At 44.9% G+C, this 23,906-nt stretch overlaps 1 protein-coding gene across 1 annotated transcript in view; it reads left to right on the plus strand.

The window, feature by feature from the left end:
• The first annotated feature begins 301 nt into the window (after positions 1–301).
• LOC131905086 (calreticulin-like) overlaps positions 302–23,906 on the plus strand; it is a 36,002-nt gene continuing 12,397 nt past the window's right edge. The window contains exons 1-3 of the mRNA XM_059256034.1: positions 302–407; positions 17,349–17,450; positions 20,762–20,965. Coding sequence (XP_059112017.1) covers positions 302–407; positions 17,349–17,450; positions 20,762–20,965 — 412 coding nt within the window. The remainder of the gene's footprint in view (positions 408–17,348; positions 17,451–20,761; positions 20,966–23,906) is intronic.

Below are 23,906 nucleotides of genomic sequence, written 5' to 3' on the forward strand. Positions count from 1 at the left end.
CAAAGTTGAGCAGGCTCACAGGACTCTCTAGAGGCTAGCCTCAGCTGGTCCTGCCACTCCCCCACACTCTGGGGAACCCTGTAGCTCCCTTGACATGTAGTCAGAGATCCTCCAACAATCTCAGCTCGTGGTTCCCAACCATTGGTTACAGCCTTCATTGCCCAGACCCAGGCCACGAATGGGAGACAGCCAGGTGCTGCAGCGGGTGAAGCCAGCCTGAGCCCCAGGGTCAAAGTGAGAGACACACAACGCACCCGCTGGGTTACACAGCTCTCCGAGACCTCGCTGCAGGACTGTGGAGATGAATAGCCTGTGGATGCTGCCTCTGCTGCTGCTGACCAACTGCACCTTGAGGGCGCAGGGGAAGCGCCGCCGAGTCTACTTCCGGGAGGAGTTCGAAGATGGGGGTAAGCTGTCCTAGACCAGAGCGCCCCTGTTCCTTCTCAGTCACCAGTTCCAGAGGAGGTCAATCTAACTTTCCCCTTGGGAACCCCTTTAGAGCGAGAAGAGCCACAGTTCAAATCCAGTTCAGACCTAGCTGTGGCCCCGGGTCGGTGTTTGTATTCCTTCCCTAGTAAAAGAGGCCAATATAGATCTTGCAAAATTATTCTGAGAGTTAAAGGAGGTAAGATGTGCAAGGTTCTGCACTTAGTAGGTGTGCTCAATGTTGTTTCTTAGAAACAGAAGCAAGTGAACCCAGAGAAAAAGTGCCACTGTGGGTGAGGATAGCAAGACTTTCCACACTCCATAAAAGCCAAGAGCTCAGAGGATCTTGTTTCCCTGGAATGTCTTAAGAACATCAGGAAATTATGGCAGGGCTACTTACTTATGACATAGGCTTCCTTTGTTACTTTGATACAGTCAGGCTGACTTCGAACTCCCTATGTAGCTGTACTGCTAATCTTCCACACTCTGCCTCCTTGGTGCAGAAATTTCGGGTGTTTGTCCCCACGCCCAGTTTGTCTCCAATGCTGAAAATCTAAGCCACAGCTTGATGTACACTAGCAAGCACTCTACCGACTGAGTTACACCCCCAGTGTTAGTGTGTGTGTGTGTGTGTGTGTTACTTACACAGAGGTTCAGTGACACTATTTCAGCCTTGGTGTGTGTGTGAGTGTGTGATTGGGGGAGAGTATAGAGAATAAAGCACTCACCCAAGAATAAGGACTTTGGGGATTTGAGTCCACATTCTACCTTGAAAATGTAGACAAGCCCTTTCTACTTTCTGAGACTCAATTCCCTGATCTGTGATAACAGTAGATTGAGGGTAGCGATGTGAAGAGATAGTTCAGAAGACAGGCTGAACAGACCTAGCCAGGGGACCAGGGCAGGAGGCTTCAAGGAGAAGGCAAAATTCAAACCATGTTTTTAACTGCCAGGACTGAGATCGACAGAGCCTAGAGTGGCATCTTGGAGGAGCTGGTAAGTATGTGGTGAGGCTAGAGAAGGGGAGCAGGAGAGAAGGGCCGGCTCAGGACAGCTTCAAAGCCTGGTCTTTGCTGGAACCATCAGGGAGCTAGTGAAAGTGGTAAGCAAGGAGAAACAGGGTCTGACCTGTGTCTTGAAGAACCCTGGAGCACACATGTGAAGATGGATTGTGAGCTAGGAGTAGCGGCTCACATTGCGAATCTCAGCACCGGGCTACAGAGCAAGTATCAAGCCAGACAGAATCGCAAGACCTAGATAAAGGCCAAGGTCTAGATAAAATTAAATTAAAAGGCAAGCATGGTGGTTCACAGACCTAAAATTCCAACCTAGCACTCAGGAGGCTAAAGTCAGAGGATATTCATGGGTTGGAGGCCAACCTGAGCTACATAGAGTTTTAGACCAGCCTGGGCTACAAGTGAGATGATGTCTCAAAATTAAAAAAAAAAAAAAAAAAATGAAACAGATTGTGAGACTGCCCAAATTTGAGTCTAGAGATGGAATGCTGTCTAAGAGGCTATTGGAATTTTGGTGGAAAGTAGAGGTGGTACCAGGGCGATGCTGATCAGAATATAGGGGAGAAGACAAAAAAAGTGTTTAGCAGTTGGCAAGAAGTCCCTCAACCCCCTGACTTGCTTCAGGGGAACCTGTTCACCAAGGACAGGTTGGTGGCACCCTTTCCTGACTGACCTTTCAGTGAGCCCAATGTAGCCACAGCTTCCGACCACTGGCTCCTGGGCCACCTCCCTGCTTGGTCTGGCTGGGACTCAAACCCTCATCCCTCTGCCAGAGGCAAAGAGAACATGCACAGGCCTGCAGGCACATCCCCAGGGTCTGGGCTCCACTCGTTTGATGTGGGAGGAGTGAAATGCCCATGGGTTTTATTGAGAAATGTTTCTGAAACGTTCCTTGGAGTCAGGAAAGGGCTGGCTTCCAACCTCCAGCCCCAAGATGATTAGATGAGGCCAGAATTGTGAGTGAATAGGGAGGCCAGCTCTTCTGCCTGTGCAGGGAGGCTAGCTGTGAGGGGGCCTGCTCCGGGAAGCCCTGCCTGGACAGGTTCTGGGTCCCTTGGCATCCTTGCTCCTCCTGTGTCAACCCACTCACACTCTACAACTGTGTGCCTCTCTGGTTCTGTCCTGTGCTTCAAAGTCTGTGGCTGCCTGGGGAGGTCCCCGAGGATAGGGCTATAGAAGGAAAGGACTGGAGTTTTGACGCATACTGAAAAAATAATACCCTAAGAAGAATGAAATCTTCCCATCAGAGGACCAAAATCTAATTGTTGAGGTCCTCTCAACAATTAAGTGGATCCACACAAAATGCAATTACACCCAAAAGAGAAAGGCCAGAGGGGCAGGTTCTGCTGTTGAAGGAGGCTGGCTAGTGGGGTCTCCCTCTTCTGAAGCCTGTCCCTAGCTTATAGGGACTAATACGGTCACACAGTCAGAACTGAGAGGATTTAGGCACGGACTTGTTCTATCCCGATTCATAGGAGACTGATATACAAACTAGACACTCAGAAGTTCATTCATACTTAATATGTTGAAAACACAGCTGAGGTACCCTTCAGGACTCCACTTTTCCATCCTAAGCAGACCATCCACTTGCTGGGTTGTATATATATATAAAGTCTGAGAACTATCTGTAATTCCTTAATTTTCTTCTCCTCCCTCTAATCAACCAGCGAGTCTAACTGGCTCTATCTTCAAAATACATTTAGAATAGTATGGTGCCCTTTGCCCATAATTCCAGCAGCACTTGGGAGGAAGAGGCAGGAGGACCTGAGGTTCAAGGCCAATCTCAGCTCTAAAGCAAGTTTGAGGCCAGACTGGATTATGTGAGATCCCGTGTCAAAAAGTATCACCACCATTCAGAATATGAATACGTTCAGAACATGCTATGATCAATCTCCAGTCTCTCTCTGTCTCTCTGTCTCTCTCTGTCTCTCTCTGTCTCCCTCCCTCCCTCTCACTCCCCCTCCCTCCCTCCCTCCCTCCCTCCCTCCCTCCCTCTCACTCCCTCCCTCCCTCTCTCTCTCTCTAGATCTTTGAGGCAGAGTCTCTCTATGTAGCCCTTGCTGGCTTGGAACTCGATATGTAAATCAAGCTGGCCTGGAACTCACAGAGATCCAACTGCCTCTGACCCCCAAGTGCTGGAATTAAGACATGAGCCACCAAACCTGGTCTTGTTTCGAGACAAGGTTTCTTGCAGTCCAGGCTGACCTTGGACCCTGATTACCTGCCTCTACCTCCCAAGTGCTGGGGTTACATCATCTGGCACCATACCCAGCTTTACCCAGTCTCTTCTAATATACGTTTTAGAAGGTTCCTTTTGAGGTTGTTGGGAGAATTCCTTACCTAGGGAGACATCAACAACATCTGTCCCCTCCTTATGAGGCCCCAACAACAAACCAAAGTATGATTCCACTGGGGAATGCATGAGTTTATTGGGCTTGATTCTAGAGCATGGATGGAGGGCTACTTACAGGAGGGTGGGGGGCCCTAGAGCAACCCCATCAGAAAGTCTTCAACCAGATCCATATATAGAATTCCCTTTCATTAACCTTCCCCTACCTTTATACTCTAGCATTTCCCAATGTATCCCCCATTCTCCCATCCCCCTGCCCCAAAAGATGTCCTCAAATTCACTGTGTAGCTGAGGATGGCTTGAACTTGGGAACCTTCTATACCATCAAAGGACTGGTTACAGAAGTATTCTACTATGCTTAATTTTTTTTTTAATAACTTTAGTTTTTAGTCAACTTTTTTTTTGACATATAATCATATCCCTTTGAGGTGTTTTTGAGATGAGGAAGGTGAAGGGAAGAGAGGCTGAATGATTTTTCCCAAGGTTAAGCAGTGAGTGTCAACAGCAATTGGAATTAGTAAGTTAATAAAAAAAAAACCTAATAAAAATATAAATAAAACGGGAAGGGGCAAGGGAAGCAGGTGGCAGGGCTAGGGGTATAACTCAGTGGTAGATCACTTGTGTAGCGTGCACAAGGCAGTTGGGAGACAAAGGTGTGGCCTGCCTAGTCCCTTTCATGTTACAGTTAGGAAGTCCAGTGGATGGCTCAGTAGCATGATGGGGCTGGAAGCCTGACCCCAGTGGGCTGAAGAGCAGATGAAAGTGGAGGAAGTGTTGCTTTGGAAAGTTCTTCCTGAAAGAGTAGCGCTCAGGTAGATAATTTGGAACGCAAAGTACAGGTTCAGTGGACACGAGGGGAGAGCTTTACAAAAGGGAATTGAGAGGCACAAAAGGGTGTCAGAACCACATCTCTTCAGCTACAGTGTTTGTACCTCACCGAGTGCTTGGCACACAGGAAGTGCTCAATCAAGTTCATGGAGAAAGCCGAGTGTGTTGGCACCTGCTTGCAATTCTAGCACTTAGGAAGAGAACATAGAAAACTTAAGGGTTCCAGTTATCCTTGGAAACATAGCAAGTTTGAGAGGGACCTGGGCTACATAAGCCCCTGCCTCAGAGGCCCAGATAAATGAATAAATAAGTAAATAATATAAAGTTTTAATGTTATAGAAAAATGTAGTCGGGCAGTGGTGACACACGCCTTTAATCCCAGCACTCGGGAGGCAGAGCCAGGCGGATCTCTGTGAGTTTGAGGCCAGCCTGGGCTACCAAGTGAGTTCCAGGAAAGGTGCAAAGCTACACAGAGAAACCTTGTCTCGAAAAACAAATCAAAACAAACAAAAAAAAAAAAGAAAGAAAGAAAAGAAAAATGTTTAGCCTAAATATTTAAATATTTGGTCTCATGTTATATAAAAATGTACAAAACTGTATGTAAAGTATATTTTATCATTATGTAATTATGTCTATGCATAGGAAAGCTAATAGAAGAAAATATACCACAATGCAAATAGTAAATAAAGGACAGACAGATGGTTTTACCCTTGATTTTTTTTCTATAACAAACTTATGTTATGATTTTAATTATAAAAAGCAAAATGTCTGTGATCCCTTCACTGAGTAGGTAGAGGGAAGAGGATCAGGAGTTCAAAGCTAGTCTCATCTATTTAGCAAGTTCAAGGCCAGTGTGGGCTACATAAGACCCTAAAAGGAAAAAAAATATACCAAAGGAAAGAAAAAAAAATTAAACAGAATATCTGTTCTGTCATTTCGTTTCTTCTTGGATCTGAATTTCGTGCATTTCCCCCACCCCACACTCCCTGCCCAGCTAAGCTGTACTTGATAGCTTAAGTAATAGTAACTAACAAGGGGTTCCCTAGGCATAATGCTGTACATAGTCCAAATCTCAGTTCACCTCTACAAAGTAGTTGTTCATTTTCCCAAAGCTGAAAGGAAGCAGAATAGGCCGACTGAGGTCACTTGGCTATTAAAATGGCAAATGTGGAATTTGAATCCAGGACCATATGATTTCAATAATTTTTTTAACACTAATTTAGCTCTCTTCCACTGCCTCCACCCCCATGAGCCAAGTAAGTTGAAGGCTTTCTAGCTTGGCAACCTCACTGAAGGTAAATCTTAGATGCTTTTAATGTCAAACCGAAAGGGCCAGAGACAGCATCTAATCCAAATGCTCTCCTTTCTCTCCTCATGTGAACGGAGATAAGAGGAGGGGCATGCCATGTCAAAATCTTTGAAAGGAATTGAGGCAGATATAGATCTAGGTCCTTGCTTTCTGCTGTTCCCTTAGAATATCCTGGCCACAGAGCATCACAGTCCTGAAAGGGTGTGATGCCTTAGAAGGCACCCTCCTTTGTACAGATGGGGAAATTGAGCCCCAGAGAGGTAAGGTCATTTTCCCAAAGTTCCACAATGCGTCAGTGGCAGAGTTTCTTGTCAGTCATAGGTCTTGTTCCTTCATAAAGCATTTGGGGGTCACTGTTGAAAGCTGCCAAGTGTCTGGTGGCCAGCAGACAATAATGCCAATGACCTCTGAGACAACATGAGCATGTGGAAATCCAGGACTTTCCCAGGAACTGGCACGTTACCATAGACAGGAAGGCTAACAGAGCAAATGGGAGAATCATCATATCAACCACACAAACAGATATGAAGGGAAAACCAGTGGCCACAGCAGCCACCATTGTGAAGTTACAGAATCTGGAGGAAGGAAACTGGAATTGCAATGAGTGTCTGAATGATGCAGGAGTCACAAGGTGTGTGTGTGTGTGTGAATGTTAATTCTGTTCGCTCTCAGACTTGTCTATGAAAACTTGGCAGGAGAGCCATTCTGACACAAAGGGCCTTTGTACCCAGCTGGCATGGACACACTGGGGACAGCCCAGCAGGGCTGAGGAACACCCTGCTGCCCAGGCCTCTGACTGATAAGCAATTGAGACCATCTGTGAATCAGGGACACTTGGACATGCTGAGCTTGGGGAAGAATTGCCCTGGATCGATGCCCAAACCAAAGGGACTTGGTCCAGCTGGCCTTTCCAGAGCTCAAGTATAAACGGATGGCGAGGATCTCTCTGGAGGACGAAGGGATGAGGAGGGAAGAGTGGGGCCTCGGACGTATGGGACTTCATGTTCTGACTCTGCCATTTGCCAGTGGTGACCTTGTATAATTTATTAATCTCACTGATTTTTTCTTTTATTTTTAAACTGTGTGTGTGTGTGTGTGTGTGTGTGTGTGTGTGTATGTGTGTAATCAAACCCAGAGTCTTGCACATGCTAAGCAAGTTCTCTGAAACTGAGCCATGCCCCTGGCCCACTTACTTGTCTGAGCTTGCACAGACAGAGGTGGCCATCCTGACTTCCTGGTGGCTGCCGTGAAAACTGGATGGAGATGTGCTCTGGTGCATTGAAGAGCTGCTCCCATTCACATTCCTTCTCTGTGGTTTCTACTGGAGCAGCCCACCTAGACTGTGCCTCATGCTCATCAGTCACTTGATCAAATGTCATCTCAGCACAGAGGCTGGCCACTCTATCCCAAGTCGTACCTTAGCACTCTTTAATTTTGTTCCTAAAATTATAATTTCCCTGCTGTTGTAGATTGCATAATATATCTCTACATTATTTTGTGAAATTGGCCATCTTACTCTTCAATCAGCATATAAATTCCATGAAGGAAGGGATTTGATTATTTTTATTGCACAGTACATATTGCCTTATAAACAAGTGAGTCAGTACAGGAAAGAAAGGAGGAAATTTGTTTAAAAAAGTAAGTTGTCAGCTGGGCGGTGGTGGCGCACGCCTTTAATCCCAGCACTCGGGAGGCAGAGGCAGGCGGATCTCTGTGAGTTCGAGGCCAGCCTGGTTTACAAAGTGAGTTCCAGGAAAGGCACAAAACTACAGAGAAACCCTGTCTCAAAAAACCAAAAAAAAAAAAAAAAGAAAGTTGTCTTAGATATCTATTGCTGTACTAAAACGCCACAATCATTAGAAACTTGGGGAGGAAGGGTTTATCCCATCTTACACTTAAACATCACAGTCCGTTATTGGAAGAAGTCAGGACAGGAACTTAAGGCAGGAACTGGGTCAGAGGCTGTGGAGGGATGCTGTTTATGGTTTGCTCAGTTTGCTTTCTCAAACACCCCAGGGCCACCAGGCCAGGGGTGGCACCACCCACAATAGGCTGGGCCCTCGCACATCAATTCCTAATTAAGAAAATTGGCTTGCCTTCAGGTCAATCTTTTTTTGTTGTTGTTGTTTTTGTTTTTGTTTTTCGAGACAGGGTTTCTCTGTGTAGCTTTGATGCCTTTCCTGGAACTCACTCTGTAGCCCAGGCTGGCCTCGAACTCACAGAGATCCGCCGCCGCCGCCGCCGCCACCGCCGCCGCCACCGCCTGGCTTGCCTTCAGGCCAATCTTGCAGAGGCATCTTCTCAGTTGATGTTCATCTTCCCAGATAACCTAGCTTGTGTCAAGTTGACAAAACAAACAAAAACACAAGACCTAGGACAAAGGTAGAGGGTCTGGACAGTCGGCTCAGTTAGTTGTTGTGCAAGTGTGCACAAGGACCAGAGCTTGGGTCCCCAGAAACAATGTCAATCTGGGTACAGCAGCATGCGTCTGTAAACCCCAGAATGAGGGGCAGAGATGGTTTGGAGTAAGGTGTCTCTGGAGCTCATTGGCCAGTCTGCCTAGCTGAATTCTTGAATTCTGTGTTCAGTGAGAGACCCTGTTTCAAAAGTAGTGTGCATGCACATGCATGCACATTTACACACAGACAGCTACATGCATCATACATACATAAACACACATCAAAAAAAGAGATGAAGCTGCTCCCACCTCTCTTCCTGTTCAGTATGATCTTTCTGGCCTGATTATTTCATTTAAAAACAAAACGAAACAGAGTAAAGGATATAAGAATAGGATGAACTGAAAATTATTTGGAATTATGATGTCATTTACCAATTGTAATCCCAATCATCTGAGTAATTTGCCTTAAAGTTTCTCTCTTTAAGTTCCAATGAGTGTTTATATGTATTCAGTCTCCAGCATGGAAAAAGAAATCATTAAATGAGGTTGAGGGCATAGTTCAATATCAGAGCACTTGCCTGGAATGTGTGATGACTTGGAATTAATCCCCAGCATACCGCACACACACACACACACACACACACACACACACACTCATTAAGCTATACATTTCTGGTTTATCCACTTCAAAAAAACAAATGTTGGGCTGGAGAAATGGCTCAGAGGTTAAGAGCACTGGCTGCTCTTCCAGAGGTCCTGAGTTCAATTCCCAGCATCCACATGGTGGCTCACAACCATCTGCAATGAGATCTGGGGCCCTCTTCTGTGTACATAATAAATAAAAATAAATCTTTAAAAAAACAAATGTTATGCTGTAATTAAAACACTATAGGGCTGGGGAGATGCTCAGTGGATAAAGTGCTAGCTATGGCAACACCAGTACCTGAGTTATGATCTCCAGGACCCATGTTTCAAAGAAAAGATGGGCATGGTGGTGGGCACCTGTCATGCTAGCACTGAGAGGACTCACTGGCCAGTCGGTCTAGCTGATCCAGTGAGTTCCAGATTCCGTCAGCGATCCTGTAAAAAAAAAAAAAAAGAGGAGGAGGTGTGGTGTTGTAAGCCTTTAATCCTAGCACTTCGGATGCAGAGACCTGCTGTGAGCTGAGGCTCAGTTGAGCCTACATAGCAAGTTTCAAGGCAGCCAGGGCTGTGCAGTGAGACTCTGAAGAAAAAGGAAGCGGAGAAGCAGTTGTCAAGACTCCTGACATCTACCTCTGAGAGCCTCCACGTGCACAATCCCCCCCCCCCCCCGTGTGTGTGTGTGTGTGTGTGTGTGTGTGTGTGTGTGTGTGTGTGTGTCCCTCTGTCTTTCTCTCACACACACATCAAAATAAAACACTTGTAAAAATGCATTCACACTGTGGCTTTGTAATATCACTTGCCACTTAAAGGCTGCTAACTAGCACTCTTTACAGGGATGGTTAACTCTAGGGTCAGGGAAGGGAATATACAAGATTTATCTTAGCATTTTATACTTCCAAGAAAGTAAGGACGTGGTAGGAGCTTTCCAGAGAGCCAGAAGCCAATGGAAAGAGCATCTGAGGCTGAAGACCTTGGAGCAACAAAATAAATAATTTAGCCTCGAGTTCCAACCCCAGATAGAACATCAACACCAGGAGTCCTTACCAGTGTAGAGCTAGCTGAGTGAACTTGACCAGTGTCCCACCATCATGTTAACAGTGACTAGAGGACAAGGACACTTGACCTCTGGCCTTCCTTCCCTAAACCTATAAGCCCCATTTAACCCCAAGAACAGTATCAGAGAAACGCTACCTGAAGGACATTCTACCCAGCATCTGTGTGTTCCTCGAAGTGAAAGTCATCAAACAGGCAAAATCTGAGACATGGTCACTAAGCAGAGGAGCCGACTGAGGCACAGTTATTAAACGTAGTGTGACATCCTGAGTGGCATCCTAGAGCAGAAAAAGATTATTACTTAAAAACAAAGGAAGGGCTGGAGAGATGGGTTAGAGGTTAAGAGCACTGGCTGCTCTTCCAGAGGTCCTGAGTTCAATTCCCAGTGCCCACATAGTGGCTCACAACCATCTGTAATGAGATCTGGCGCCCTCTTCTGGTGTGCAGGGATGCTTGCAGACAGAACACTGTATACATAATAAATAAATAAATCTTAAAAAAAAGAAAAGAAAAAAAAAAAAAAAAAAAGTAAGTCCAAATAAACACAGCTCTTAGCTCATCGTGGTTCAACACAGCTATGGGACATCAAACCCAGGAATGTGAACAGTAGGGAAAGCGGTGTAGGGCACACAGCAACTCTCGGGAATATCCTTGAAGTTCTTCTGAGAGTCTAAAGATGCTCTAGAGTAAAAGTAGGGGCCAGATGGCTCTGCAGGTGAAGAGCTTGCCACCAAGGCTGACCACCTGAGTTCGGTCCCCAGGACCCACACGGTGGAAGGAGAGAACCGGCTCCTGCAAGTTGTCCTCTGACCTCCACGTGTACATGGGGCGTGTTCACACTCGTACACACACACTCATGCACACAGAGAGAGGCGGGGAGGGAAGGAAGGAGGGAGGGAGGGAGGGAAAAAGAGGTTATCTAGAAAATTCTCTAAAGATACAATTTAACAATATTGAATAAATAAGTACATTTATCTAATTATGCAAGCTTCTAATGGATCTTTTTGTCCCCACTGGGAAAAGAGCAACTTTTACCTTCAAATCAAATGTATATATATAATAATTATTATTATTTTTTTTTTTTTTGGTTTTTCGAGACAGGGTTTTTCTGTGTAGCTTTGTGCCTTTCCTGGAACTCGCTTTGTTGTAGCCCAGGCTGGCCTCGAACTCACAGAGATCCGCCTGGCTCTGCCTCCCGAGTGCTGGGATTAAAGGCATGTGCCACCACCGCCCAGCGTATTTATATTTCTTTGCCACTAATGTTATATATACCTCTAGTGTTATGTCATTGCTAATGTTATATATCTTTCTTACATATGTGTATATATTTGCATACAGATACAACCTCCAGGAGTTTTCTGAGTCTATCCCAGTGTTGCATGTCATTTCTTTTCATTCTTCCAGAAACTCTGTGAGTTAGATAATACCCTTCTATAGATGAAAAACTGAGTCTCAAAGAAGTTAAAAATATTTCTGAAGCTGGTGGCAGTGATGAGTCCCCAAGCCCAATCTTTCGAAGGTAGAGATATGGGATAAATTCAGGCTTGGGGAAGATTGTGTGCATTTATCACTTAGATGTGCCAGCTCCCGAACACATTACTTTTTTGTTAGAGTGATCTCTGGAGATAAATATTTGGCCGATTTAAAGGGAGGATTTAGCAGGTAGAAGAGCTGGCGGCCTCCCACCTTGGCTAACACACTGCTCTCCCCTGCGTCCTCTCCCTCTCCGGGCTTCTCACGTGCAGCCGTTGTGTTTGGAACACTCATGCCTCACCTTTCCGCCATTTCAGTTCTTCAGTTATGCTCTCTCTGATGCTGAGCAGCCTACGGTTTGCAGAATTCCGTTAGCCTGTGCTACCTTCTGTTAATACTAACCACTCAGGTGCTTTACTTGTGTGTTTACTGCTCAGTTGCTTACAGGAATGTCTCTTCCACCAGACTTCCTGAACCCCCCGAGGTTCATAGGTCTCTGAAGGGGCCCTTGTCAGACTCCTGTCTGTGTGCCAGGTGCCTGGTTCAAAGTGAATATTCAACAAATGTTTGCAGAAGACCTGGCTCTAGTATCAGATCTACGACTGATAACTAAGTGTCCGTGAACAGGTCACTTCTCTCTCTGGGCCTCTGTTTCACTATCTGTAATATGTAAAAGTAAGAGTAAATGACCAGTTAGTCATTCTAGCCTGAGCCTTTTCTGATATTAAGATATTAAAGATTAAGAAGAAAAACATGATGTATTAATGTGGGACTTTATTAATTATATGACACTATTTTCCTAAGGAGAAGCTATTATTTTTAGAAATATTTCTTTTAGTTCATGTGTATGTGTCTCAGTGTATGTATGTACAAGCACCACATGTGGGAAAGCGCCCTCAGAGGTCAGAAGAGGCATCAGATCCTCTGGAACTGGAGTTATAAGTGGTTGTGAATCACCATGTGGGTGCTGGGAAACAAGCATGGGTCGTCTGTAAGAGCAGTAAGTGCTCTTAACCGTTGACCATCTTCCTAGCCCCCAAGAGAAGCTCCTTATTTTGATACAACTCAAATTGTGTCAGGTGTGATTTGTATCAATACTCTTCACCCTGAAAAATAATTAAGGTTGAGAACCTTGGATTTCTGTTTTAATCTCTTCTACCATGGAGTTAAAGGCCAACAATGTACAATTCTTTCTACATATTTGTTGGTCTCAGTTAACATTTGTCAAGTGAGTGAATAATAACCATTCCTCCATTTGGAAGGTTGAGAATCTTACAGCTTAGACAAAAGGCATGACCATGCATCTCTTCATTCATTCAGCAATGAGTTGGGGCAGTTTATTCCATATTAAATACTGGGACACACATAATAGTCAACACAGTAATTATAGAACATGGGAAAGATAGACATTATTCAAATTATACACAAATTATAAAGTGCCATGATTGCCTTATCTTGTTGCACACTTTTTAGGTTATAAAGGGCTTTTCTCATACATGGCTCCAAGGGGAGTTATATAATCTAAGGGTTAAAAATACAGATCTCAGTGTTGCACAGATCTGGATGCAAGTCTGCCTTGTTCTCTTACAAACTGAGCTCTTGAGCAAGATTCTGAGTTTCAGTTTCTTCATTTTTAATGGGAAAAATAGGACATTTACCATGGGGCTATTATGAGAACGCAGGGAGAGGATATGAGCACAGCTTTCAACACAATGCCTGACATCAGCTGCTAAGTAGTAGCTATTTTTTATTTCTTAAATACCATTCATTTAAAAATCTATTTTAGTAGCTATTATTATAGTGCATTTTTTTCTACATAACACTTTTCTTTATCTCTTCCAGAGGAAAGACAGCTTTGAAATCAGACAGCTTTCGGATCAGCTCTTTTTTTTTGAGACAGGATTTCTCTGTGTAGCTTTGCGCCTTTCCTGGAACTCGCTTTGGAGACCAGGCTGGTCTCGAACTCACAGAGATCCGCCTGCCTCTGCCTCCCAAGTGCTGGGATTAAAGGTGTGAGCACCACTGCCTGGCGGGATGTTTTATCACAACACCAGTAATCCTAACTAGGACAACTAGGGTTACTAGTGTTGTGATAAAACATCATGGACCGAACCAACTTGGGGAGGAAAGTGTTTATTTGGCTTATGCTTTCACACCACTGTTCATCACTGAAGGAAGTCAGGACAGGAACTCAAACAGGGCAGGAACCTGAGGCGGGAGCTGATGCAGAGGCCCTGGAGGAGAGCTGCTTACTGGCTTGTTCATCATGGCTTGTTCAGCCTGTTTTCTTTCAGAACCCAAGACCACCAGCTCAGGGGTGGCACCACCCACAATGGGCTAGGCCCTCCTCCATAGATCACTAATTAAGAAAATGCCCTACAGGCTTGTCTGCTTATAGCTGATCTTATGGAAGCATTTTCACAATTGAGGGTCCCTCCTCTCAGATGACCCTGGGTGTGCCAAGCTGACATAAAACTATCCAGCACCCTAGGTGCAAATGGAAATAATGAAGCAGCAGCTGCTATAAATTTGGAGTGAAGATTTCAGAAAGCCACATGAGGGCCTAACATATACTAACTTTCAAATTTGTCTTTCATCTTTTGTACCAATCCTTATCCTTCAGTGGCTTAACTATGGTCAGAGAAGTAGGATCCACTTCACCTGAACCACCACGACTTCCTGCAGAAATAAACTTCTGGGACCCCTCTCTCTATTAAGATGGGGTAATAAAATTGTTCACCGAGACCTGTTGAACACTGAGACATTGAAAGAGACAGGAAGACTTTGGGAAGTGTTGGGGAGGAAGACTTTTAATCTCTCCCCTTTCTGGTTTTTCACTTATTGGTTGCTGGTTTGGCGCCTTGTGGAATTGAGGATCAAGCCAGGGTCGTGCTAAACAAATACACGGCCACTGAGCAACACCGCCAGCTCCCTCTTAATTTTCAGGTGTTTTTATAATTTTTTTCCCTCAACCAGAGAATTCAATCAACGTACATAAAATGGATTAACAGGGGAAAGCATATGTATTTATTAAATATGGTTTTTTTATTCTTGTCATAGCCTCCTTTCTGTTGCTATGATAAAACACCTTGACCAGCCAGGCAGTGGTAGAGCATGCCTATAATCCCAGCACTCCAAGAGGCAGGCAGATCTCGAGTTTGAGGCTAGCCTGGACCACAGGATAGCAAGGGCTACACAGAAAACCCTGTATCAAAACCACCCACCCACCCCACAAAAGAAACCCACTATGACCAAAACAGCTTCTGGAGGAAAGCGTTTATTTGGCTTATAGGTTACTGTCAATCATGGAGGAAGCCAAGGCAGGCACCTGAAGCAGAGACCGTGAAGATGCTTACTGATTCATGCTCCATGGCTTGCTCCACTTGCTTTCATATACAACCCAAGATCACCTGCTCAGGGTGGCAGTGCCCAGAGTGGGCCGGGTCTTCCTGCACCTGTTATTAATCAAGAACATGCCCTGACTCAGACATGCCCACAGGCCAGTCTGATGGAGGCGATTCTTCAGTTGAGGTTCCCTCTTCCCAGGCGACTCTGGTTTGTGTCAAGGTGACAAAAACTAGCCAGCACATGCATTAAGTATGTAAGTGTCTTCAAAAGGTTAATGCAGGTACGTTTTTAAAAGTATAGTAATACCAGAGTCCTTCTAAGGAAACGGAGAACCAGTGGAAAGCTAGGTGGGATGGTGTACACCTGAGAGTCCAGCACTCAGCAGTCTGAGGCAGGAGCATCGGAAGTTCAAGATAATTCGAGTTTGAGGCTAGTCTGGGCTACATGAAACTCAAAAATAAAACAAACCTCCAACAACCAATGAAGAAGTTATACCACCCATCACATGCACTGAACTGGACAAGTAATAGTAAGTTGTAAACTGTGGCGAGGTGAGCTTGGAGTTGGAAAGCAAATTGGCATAGGGGTAATCAAGAAGATAAAGATTACTGTAACAAGGTCTGTGTGTACAAACACCCTCGGCTTCAGTTTGCTGTCCTTGATAATAAGAACTTCCCTCTGGTATAGAGAAGACACTGTCCACACGGAAATGGCATTCTTGCTTTTAAGAAAGAGAATGAGACAGACTGATCTTGCACTTACTCTCCTGTTTTTTTTCTTTTGTTTCTTATTTTCTATGTATGGGTGTTTTGCCTGCATGTATGTCTGTGTACTACATCCATGCAGTATTCATAGAGGTCAGAAGAGGACATTGGATCCCCTGGGCCTGGAGTTACAGATAGTTGTGAGCTGCCATGTGGTTGTTGGAATTGAACCCAGGTCCTCTGCAAGAACATCAGGTGCTCTTAACTGCTGGATTCCTGCTCTTTTTAAAGTGCTGTTAATTCAAAATAGGCATTATACCATAGCAATGTATTTTGGAAGTCTCTCTCTCTCTCTCTCTCTCTCTCTCTCTCTCTCTCTCTCTCTCTCTCTCTCTCATTTTTGAAATAGATTCCCACTGTATAGTTCTGGTAGTGTGTGCTTGTAATCTCATATCCTATGGTATAGTACTGGTTGTGTTCCTGTAATCCCAGAATTCAAGAATCTGCGACAGGAGGATCATTATGAGTTTTAAGGCCAGCCAGGGCTGCATATCGAAACCCTGCCACCCAAGGGTCAGGGGACAGTAGACTGCTCAGTCAGTAAAGTGCTTGATTTAATCCTCAGTGCCCATGGAAAAAATCAGTTGCGATGGCATGTACTTGTTAGTACAGCACTGGGAGGCAGAGACTCCTAATCAGCAAGACCCAGGTCACAGTGAGAAAGTCTGTCTCAAAAAGCTGAGAGAGACAGAGGGAGGGAGGGAGAGAGAGAGAGAGAGAGAGAGAGAGAGAGAGAGAGAGAGAGAGAGAACACGCACGAGTGCAAGCTGAGTGTGGTGTTATAGCTTGTAATCCCAGTATTTAGGAAGCAGAGACATAAGGATCAGGAGTTCAAAGTCAGCCTGGACTACATAAGACCAAACCCCTGGGTTTCCTGAGAAGCAATTGAGTCATCAGACTTGGGCCTTGAATAAGAGGAACTGACACCACCAGCTCCTGGTGTTCATGCTGGATGTGTGCTGATGTGAGGTTTTCACAGGAAGATGAACCGCATTGCCCTTACCTATCAGGCAGTGAGTGTTGGGAAACTCCATTCTGAGGCAGGGAGGAGGTGAAATAAAGGCCACCCTCAAAGCCTGGTCTATCTCAAGCTGCCAAATTGCTCTGGGACTCTGGGACTGTGATTGGGCCCAGGAAGTAGGAGTCAGCAACTCTGAGGCAAAAAAAAAAAAAAAAAAAAAATTAGAAAGACACTGAGTGTTTGGGTGGAATGCCAGGTCCTCAAAAGAATGCTTCTTTGTCTGCATGCCATCTACGCCAAAGCAAAACACATTTATCAGCATCTTAAAACTGCAAGAGGGAGTCTGAAAAGTTTAAGCAACAGAACAGGAGTAAGTAGAAACTGTTCATGACCATCATTGCTAACTCAAGAAGCACACAATGTCTTTGCCGGTCTCTTGCCTTAGAGAGCAGGTTTTATTGTCTTCCCTTACCCAATATAAATGTAAGGGCTCGGTAAACGTTTCATGCCCTCCAACTATGCCTTCCCGTGGCAATTTTCAAGACTTAACTGTCATGAAGGAAGGTGCTGATGGAAAAGTGGTCAGTTGCTTGGCATTTGAGCAGCTCTTCATGTCAAGACATGAAGAGTGAGTTCCGGGTGCTGTGTGGTGAGCATAATTTCAGGAATATTCTGAGTCACCCTCTGTTACACTGTTATTCTTCCATAGGGCTTAATTAGCACCCAAAACTGAATTCATGTGAATGTGTTTTTTTCTCTCTCTCCTTTATTCCATAGATGGATGGACAAAACGATGGGTCCAATCTAAACATCAGTCAGATTATGGTAAATTCCAGCTTACTGCAGGGAAATTTTATCAAGATAAAGAAAGAGATAAAGGTAAATACTGGAATTCAGGAATGTGTTGATGGACTGGGAAAAGCAGGACTTTTACCCAGTTGTTTTTATCCATGATTGCCAACTCATTTCTCTTACCTAAAAAATAAAATAGAATAAAAGAGTAAATGGAGCTGAACTTGGTAGTGAATGCCTGTAATCCCTGTACTCAGGAGGCTGAGGCAGGAGCATAGCCATGGGTTTGTAGCCAGTTTGGGCTAAACGATGGCTTCTAGGACATCCTGGATTACAGAGTAAGATCCTGTCACACACACACACACACACACACACACACACACACACACACACCAAAACAAAACAATAGTAAGTAAAAAAGGATGGACTCTCCCTAAAATTTATTATGCCCTATAACTGAGTAATGAACATTTTAAGCTAACCCTTTACGCATTATCCCATATCCCATTCATCTTCGTAACAATTTCATGAAGCCATTATTATTGTCTTCCCATTCATCTACCTAACGTTTTCATGTAGTGGTTATTATTGTCTTCCCAGTTTTGCAGAGGAGCCTCAAAGACCTTTTTTTTCTTTTTCTTTCTTTCTTTCTTCCTTCCTTCCTTTCTTTCTTTTCTTTCTTTCTTTCTTTCTTTCTTTCTTTCTTTCTTTCTTTCTTTCTTTCTTTCTTTCTTTTTTTATAGTTGCCCAAGGCTATATCACACAGCTGAGAGGAACAGAGATCTGACTCTAGCTCTGACTCCAGGGACTGTGTTCATTACCACTAATGTGTGCTGTTTCCCCCAAACTCCTAGGATTTTATAAGTAGCCTTCTGTACTTGTAAAAAACCCAAGAAAGCACTGCAAAGCACCCAAATGTCGCTCCTTCTAGAGCAGCTTTGTGTGGTGGAGAGGAGAGCAGATGGACCTGGGACTGACAGACTAGCTGTCTAACTGGAGCATGTCTTTTTGCTTCTCAGACTGTTGATTTGAGATGAGGATAACCTTCACCTGCCATGCTCTCTAGACAGAGTCTTTGTAAGGGCCAAATAATGTTGTGGAGGAAGGGTGAGCTCTGAGGACAGGGACTGTGGGCGTGGGTTCTTGGTCTGAGAAAGCTTTTGTTCTATAAATAGAGCTCATTGATCATCCCCTGGAGTGATTTCCCATCTTCTTCCATCTGGCTACTGTTATGAATCTCATTTTCATATTTATTAAAGGAGAGAATTATGAACTGGCTTGAGCATTTTAAAATCTCATTTAAATTCTCTCTGGAAAATTGTTTTCAGAGGACAGAGAACTGGAGACTGAGCATCTCATGAGACCCCCGGGTCTTGGTACTCCAGTACAGGCAGTCTGCTCAGCCACACATCTCTTCACTGTTTGGCTCCTCGGCTGACCCTCCTGCATCCCATACTCTGTGGTCCATTAGATTCTGGTTATCTGGAAGGACACTAGAGTCACAGTGAGACTGAGAGGGGAGGTTGGTTTGGTTTATACAGCAGGGTGTGGCAGGGCAGAGTCTCAAAGTGTGCTCTTCTGCCATCTGTCCGTTCCTTCCTTCCTGGCTCTTCTAGCCCCTTGGAGGCCTTAAAAGAAGTAGAAATACTCTTCAAACATGCAGACAGTCTCCAGCATGATGTCAGATATGAAACTGTTCACCACAGAGCTTGGTGTACAAGAAATGCTTAAGACCTTTTCCAAATCAGACCCTGTGCTCCTTCCTGTCATTTGGCATTTTTTGTTGTGGTTGATTTTTTGTTTGTTTGTTTTCGAGACAGGGTTTCTTTATGTACCCATGGCTGTCCTGGAACTAGCTGTGTAGACCAGGCTGGCCTCAAATTCACAGAGATCTGCCTGCCTATGCCTCCTGAGTGCTGGGATTAAAGATGTGCACCCCCACCGCCCAGCTTGTTGTTGATTTTTAAGACCGGATCTTACATAGCTTAAGTTGGGCTTGGACTACCTGTCCCCCTGCCTCCACCTCCCAAAGGTTGGGATTACAGGTGTATGCTACCACATCCAACTTCATTGAACACTTACTAATTGAGCATTTCCACATGTCTGTCATTTGTGATTGTGTGATCCTTAGCAAGGAACTTCCTATATGATTGCTTCAGATGGTCAGCCTGGAAAAGCTTTGGGGGCCCTGGCAGCTCTGCTATTCACTGGAGGTTGGGGCTCTGCAATTACAACTAATCGATGACCACTGTCATGTGAAACAGGTTCAACGACCTCATGACCAAGTGAGGAAACTGGTATAGCTCACCTTCAGTTGTTACTGGGAGGGCTAAGTACACAAACACATGTGAACGAAGAAACCCTCTGTAGAGTTAAATGGTAAAGGGCTGGGGAGATGACATTGTGTCATGCTGAACAAGAATGAAGACCTGAGTTCAAATCCCTAGAACCAGGGCTGCAGATGGGACTCAGTAGTGGCTGGCTGTTCTTCCAGAGGACACAGGTTTCCAGCACCTGCATGGCACCTTGTAACCATCCGTGAACTCCAGTCCCCTGGGATCCACTGCCCTCTTCTGTCATCTGCAGGCACTGCATGCATGTGGTACACAGACATACATCCAGACAAAACACATAAAATAAATAAATAAAGCCCCTTAGGACCCATATAAAAAGCTGGGATAGCTGTGTATTCCTGTACCCCTGGCATTAGTGTTGGGGCAGAGACAGAAGAATCTCTGGGATTTACTGGCTGCTAGCTCCAGGTTCAGTGGGAGACCCTGTCTCAAAGGAATAAGGCAGAGTAATAGAACAGAACACCTGGCATCTTCCTCTGGCCTCTGTGTATTCAGAAGCATGCACACGTGTGCCTGCAAAACACACACACACACACACACACACACACACACACACACACACAAAAGAGATAAATCATTTAGTGATTAAAATATTCAGTGAACAATAGCAACAATTATTATTTTATCTGAGTTAATTCTGTAATTCTGTTAATTCCTTTCTACTGTAGTACTTGTACACAGTAGGGCCTTGACTTATAAAGCCGTGGAATGATGCTGAAATGTCTCTAGAAAATAAGTGATAGCATGATGCAAAGGAATGTGTCAATGTGGCTTAAAATTCCAGTTAGGTTACTTCCATGCCATGTGGCTTCACGTCTCCTCCCTGTGACTCAGCCTCCTAACTTATTAAATGGGCATAGTGCCCATTTTTCAGGGCTGCTCAGAGGCTCAGATGAGATAATATTATAATGCTCCTTGCCCTGTGCCTGACACACCATAATGTGTGAGAAAACACTAGAGCTTGGTTAAGTCAAGGGCTAGGTCTCTCTAGGTATTTCCGGGGAACTTCAGTCTGAAGCCTTTGCACTGTCTCTCTGTTACCAGGTCTCCAGACCAGTGAGGATGCCAAGTTCTATGCCCTTTCCACCAGGTTTAAGCCATTCAGCAATGTGAATGAGACCTTGGTGGTTCAGTTTTCAGTAAAGCATGAGCAAGGCATCGATTGCGGCGGTGGGTACGTGAAACTCTTTCCTGCCACACTGAACCAGGAGGATATGCACTCAGAGTCCCAGTATTACATCATGTTCGGTAAGCTCCCCATATTACATCGCTGCTCTCAGCCCCGTGGGGTTTGGATAAGGACCACTGTGGTAGTTGAAAAGACTCAGACAGACCTGTAACGGACAGCTTGTAATTTGATAGCTACATATCCCTTGTGCAGTAGGACTTTCCAGAGATCTGAAAAAAGAGGCATCTCTAAACCCAAATGTTAATATAAATAGACCAAAGAGATCTGGGAGTACATGGTATTGGCAAGTCTATAGTACATGGAGATATAGCCCAGTTCTCAGCAAAGGAGGAACACAGACCTTCAGCAAGGGACTGTGCTCTGCCTCAGAGAAGAGAAAGACAGCCAGAGTCAGAGAAATGACTTTCTGTAAGCATCTGTGAATGTCCAGAGTGTGGCAGTTGTAGTCTACATATGTAACTAGGCATTCTTGAGGCAATCCAGCTTTTAGCTCCAAACAACCTTGAACCTACTTTCAACATTGTTGATATTGAAAAACCAGCAAAAATCAAGCATTCCAGCTTCTGAAGCACAGATGAAGAATGTGGACTCCACCAGATGTTTTTGTACGAAGTCAGTGAGAGGGCTGTGCTGGACAACAGGCACTAACATTCCCTTGATTCTCTTTAGACACTTCCTTCCTCTGGAAGCCTCAGCGAGCATTTGCCCCCTCCCCTCCCCTCCATTCCCATTCCCTCCTCTCCCTTCCCCTCTCTTCTCCTCTCCTCCCCTCCCCCTCCTCCCCTCCCCTCCCCTCCTCTCCCCTCCCCTCCTTTCCCCTCTCCTCCTCTCCTTCCCTCTCCTCCCCTCCCTTCTCCTCCCCTCCCCTCCTCTCCCCTCCTTTCACCTCTCCTCCCCCTTTCCCCATGCAGTACTCTTTCTTTTTCAAATTATTCTTTTCAGCTGCATTGCCCCTATTAAAATCTACATCCTTTTTTTCCCCCCTTAAATCTCACATTGGGGCTGGAGAGATGGCTCAGAGATTAAGAGTACTGACTGGCCGGGCGGTGGTGGCGCACGCCTTTAATCCCAGCACTCGGGAGGCAGAGCCAGGTGGATCTCTGTGAGTTCGAGGCCAGCCTGGGCTACCAAGTGAGTCCCAGGAAAGGCGCAAAGCTACACAGAGAAACCCTGTCTCGAAAAACCAAAAAAAAAAAAAAAAAAAAAAACAAAAAAAACAAGAGTACTGACTGATCTTCCAGAGGTCCTGAGTTCAATTCCCAGCAACCACATGGTGGCTCACAACATCTATAATGAGATCTGGTGCTCTCTTCTGGCATGCAGACATACATGCAGACAGAACACTGTATACATAATAAATAAATAAATCTTTAAAAAAAACAAAAAACTTAAGAAGTAGGGAAAAAAAATCTCACACTCCCTCCTTACAAGGTCTCACCCTATAGTTCCATACTCACTATGTAGCCCAAATTGGCTTCAAACCCACAGTGATCCTCCTGCTTCAGCCCCCCAAGTGCTGAGATCATAGGTGCAAGTCCCCCTACCTGCTTCCAGTCTGTCTTTTACGCATAGTGTAACATTCAGAGTGTGTAAAGTGTGTCTGCTCAGCATCTTTCTGTTTTCTTCGGCGTCTGCACCGTGTATTACTCTTCCCATTTTGCAGATGAGGGAATAAAGCTAAGAAATTTGCTCAAGATAGTAGAAAACCAGGATTTGAGTCAGTCTTTCTATAAAGCCTGCATCTTCTCCCTTCAGGCAGCTGAATAACTTTTTAAAAAGCAGAGTGAAATCTATATTCTTTAAAAAGTATTGAGCCAGGCTGGAGAGATGGCTAGACAGAGCAGATTGTTGAGAGGATCTGGGTTTGATTCCCAGCACTTACATAGCAGCTCACAACCATCCCCAGTTCCAGAGGATCCAACTCCCTTGTCTGACTTCCATTGGTACCAGGCAAAACACACATACGTAAGATAAACATAAACATAAAAATTTAATTTAGATGAGTGGTACTGGTGCACACCTTTCATCCCAGCACTCGGGAGGCAGAGGCAGGGGGATCTCTGTAAGTTTGAGGCCAGCTTGGTCTACAGAGCGAGTTCCAGGACAGCCAGGACTGTTATATAGGGAAACCTTGTCTCGGGAGAAAAAAATTTTTTTTAATTTAAAAAGGCTTCAGAACCAAGTGTGATGCTACATGTCAGTACACAGAGGCGGAAGCAGGAAGATTGCTAGGAATGTGAGGCCAGCCTTGTCTACATATCACCTGGACACGCAGTCCCCCCACAGTTCCTCACCTGCATTCATCACCTCTGTTCCCATCTCATGTCCCAGGCCAGGCAACCCACCCTTTACTCCTTGACTGCTTGCACCCACCTTCTCCCCAAGGTTACATGGAATCTCTCTCCCTAGGCTGTAAGCTCCTGGAGGTCTGGAGGTATACCTCAGAGCCTCGCACCAAACGTGACCCCTTGAATGCCTGTGTTGACTATGTGGTGCTTGATGGAGTCCCAGGGACTTCATCTTTCATTTGGCTGGTGAGACAGCCAAGGCTACATATTGTCTTTAAAAAGGTTTTGGGGAAAAGAGGTGTTGATGAGGCTCTATGAGATCCTAAGAGACAGCATGATTCAGTACAAGTGGGGGCCTTTTGGAGGAGGTGTTAATTGTTCTTTAAAGAGTGAGTTTGATTTTAATAGGAGGAGGACAGCATGTAATAGGGGCAGAATCCACAACATGTATTAAAGCTCAGGCATGAAATTCAAGTGCATGGTAAATAAGTAGAGAGGAGACCAGTGTGGGTAGAGTATAGTGTAAATGCCTTGTGTGTATGAGTGTGAGTGCGTGTTGTGTGTGTGTGTGTGTGTGTGTGTGTGTGTGTGTGTGTTGTGTTGTATGTATACATGTTGTGTGTGAGAGGGTGTTTCACACTTGATAGTAGCTGACAGGCTGAGAAGTCCTTTGTGAGGTATCAGTAGAGAGCAGTAGCATGAGAGTCTCAGG

The sequence above is a fragment of the Peromyscus eremicus genome, chromosome 2 (assembly GCF_949786415.1).
Source record: "Peromyscus eremicus chromosome 2, PerEre_H2_v1, whole genome shotgun sequence".
Classification (NCBI taxonomy): Eukaryota; Metazoa; Chordata; class Mammalia; order Rodentia; family Cricetidae; genus Peromyscus; species Peromyscus eremicus.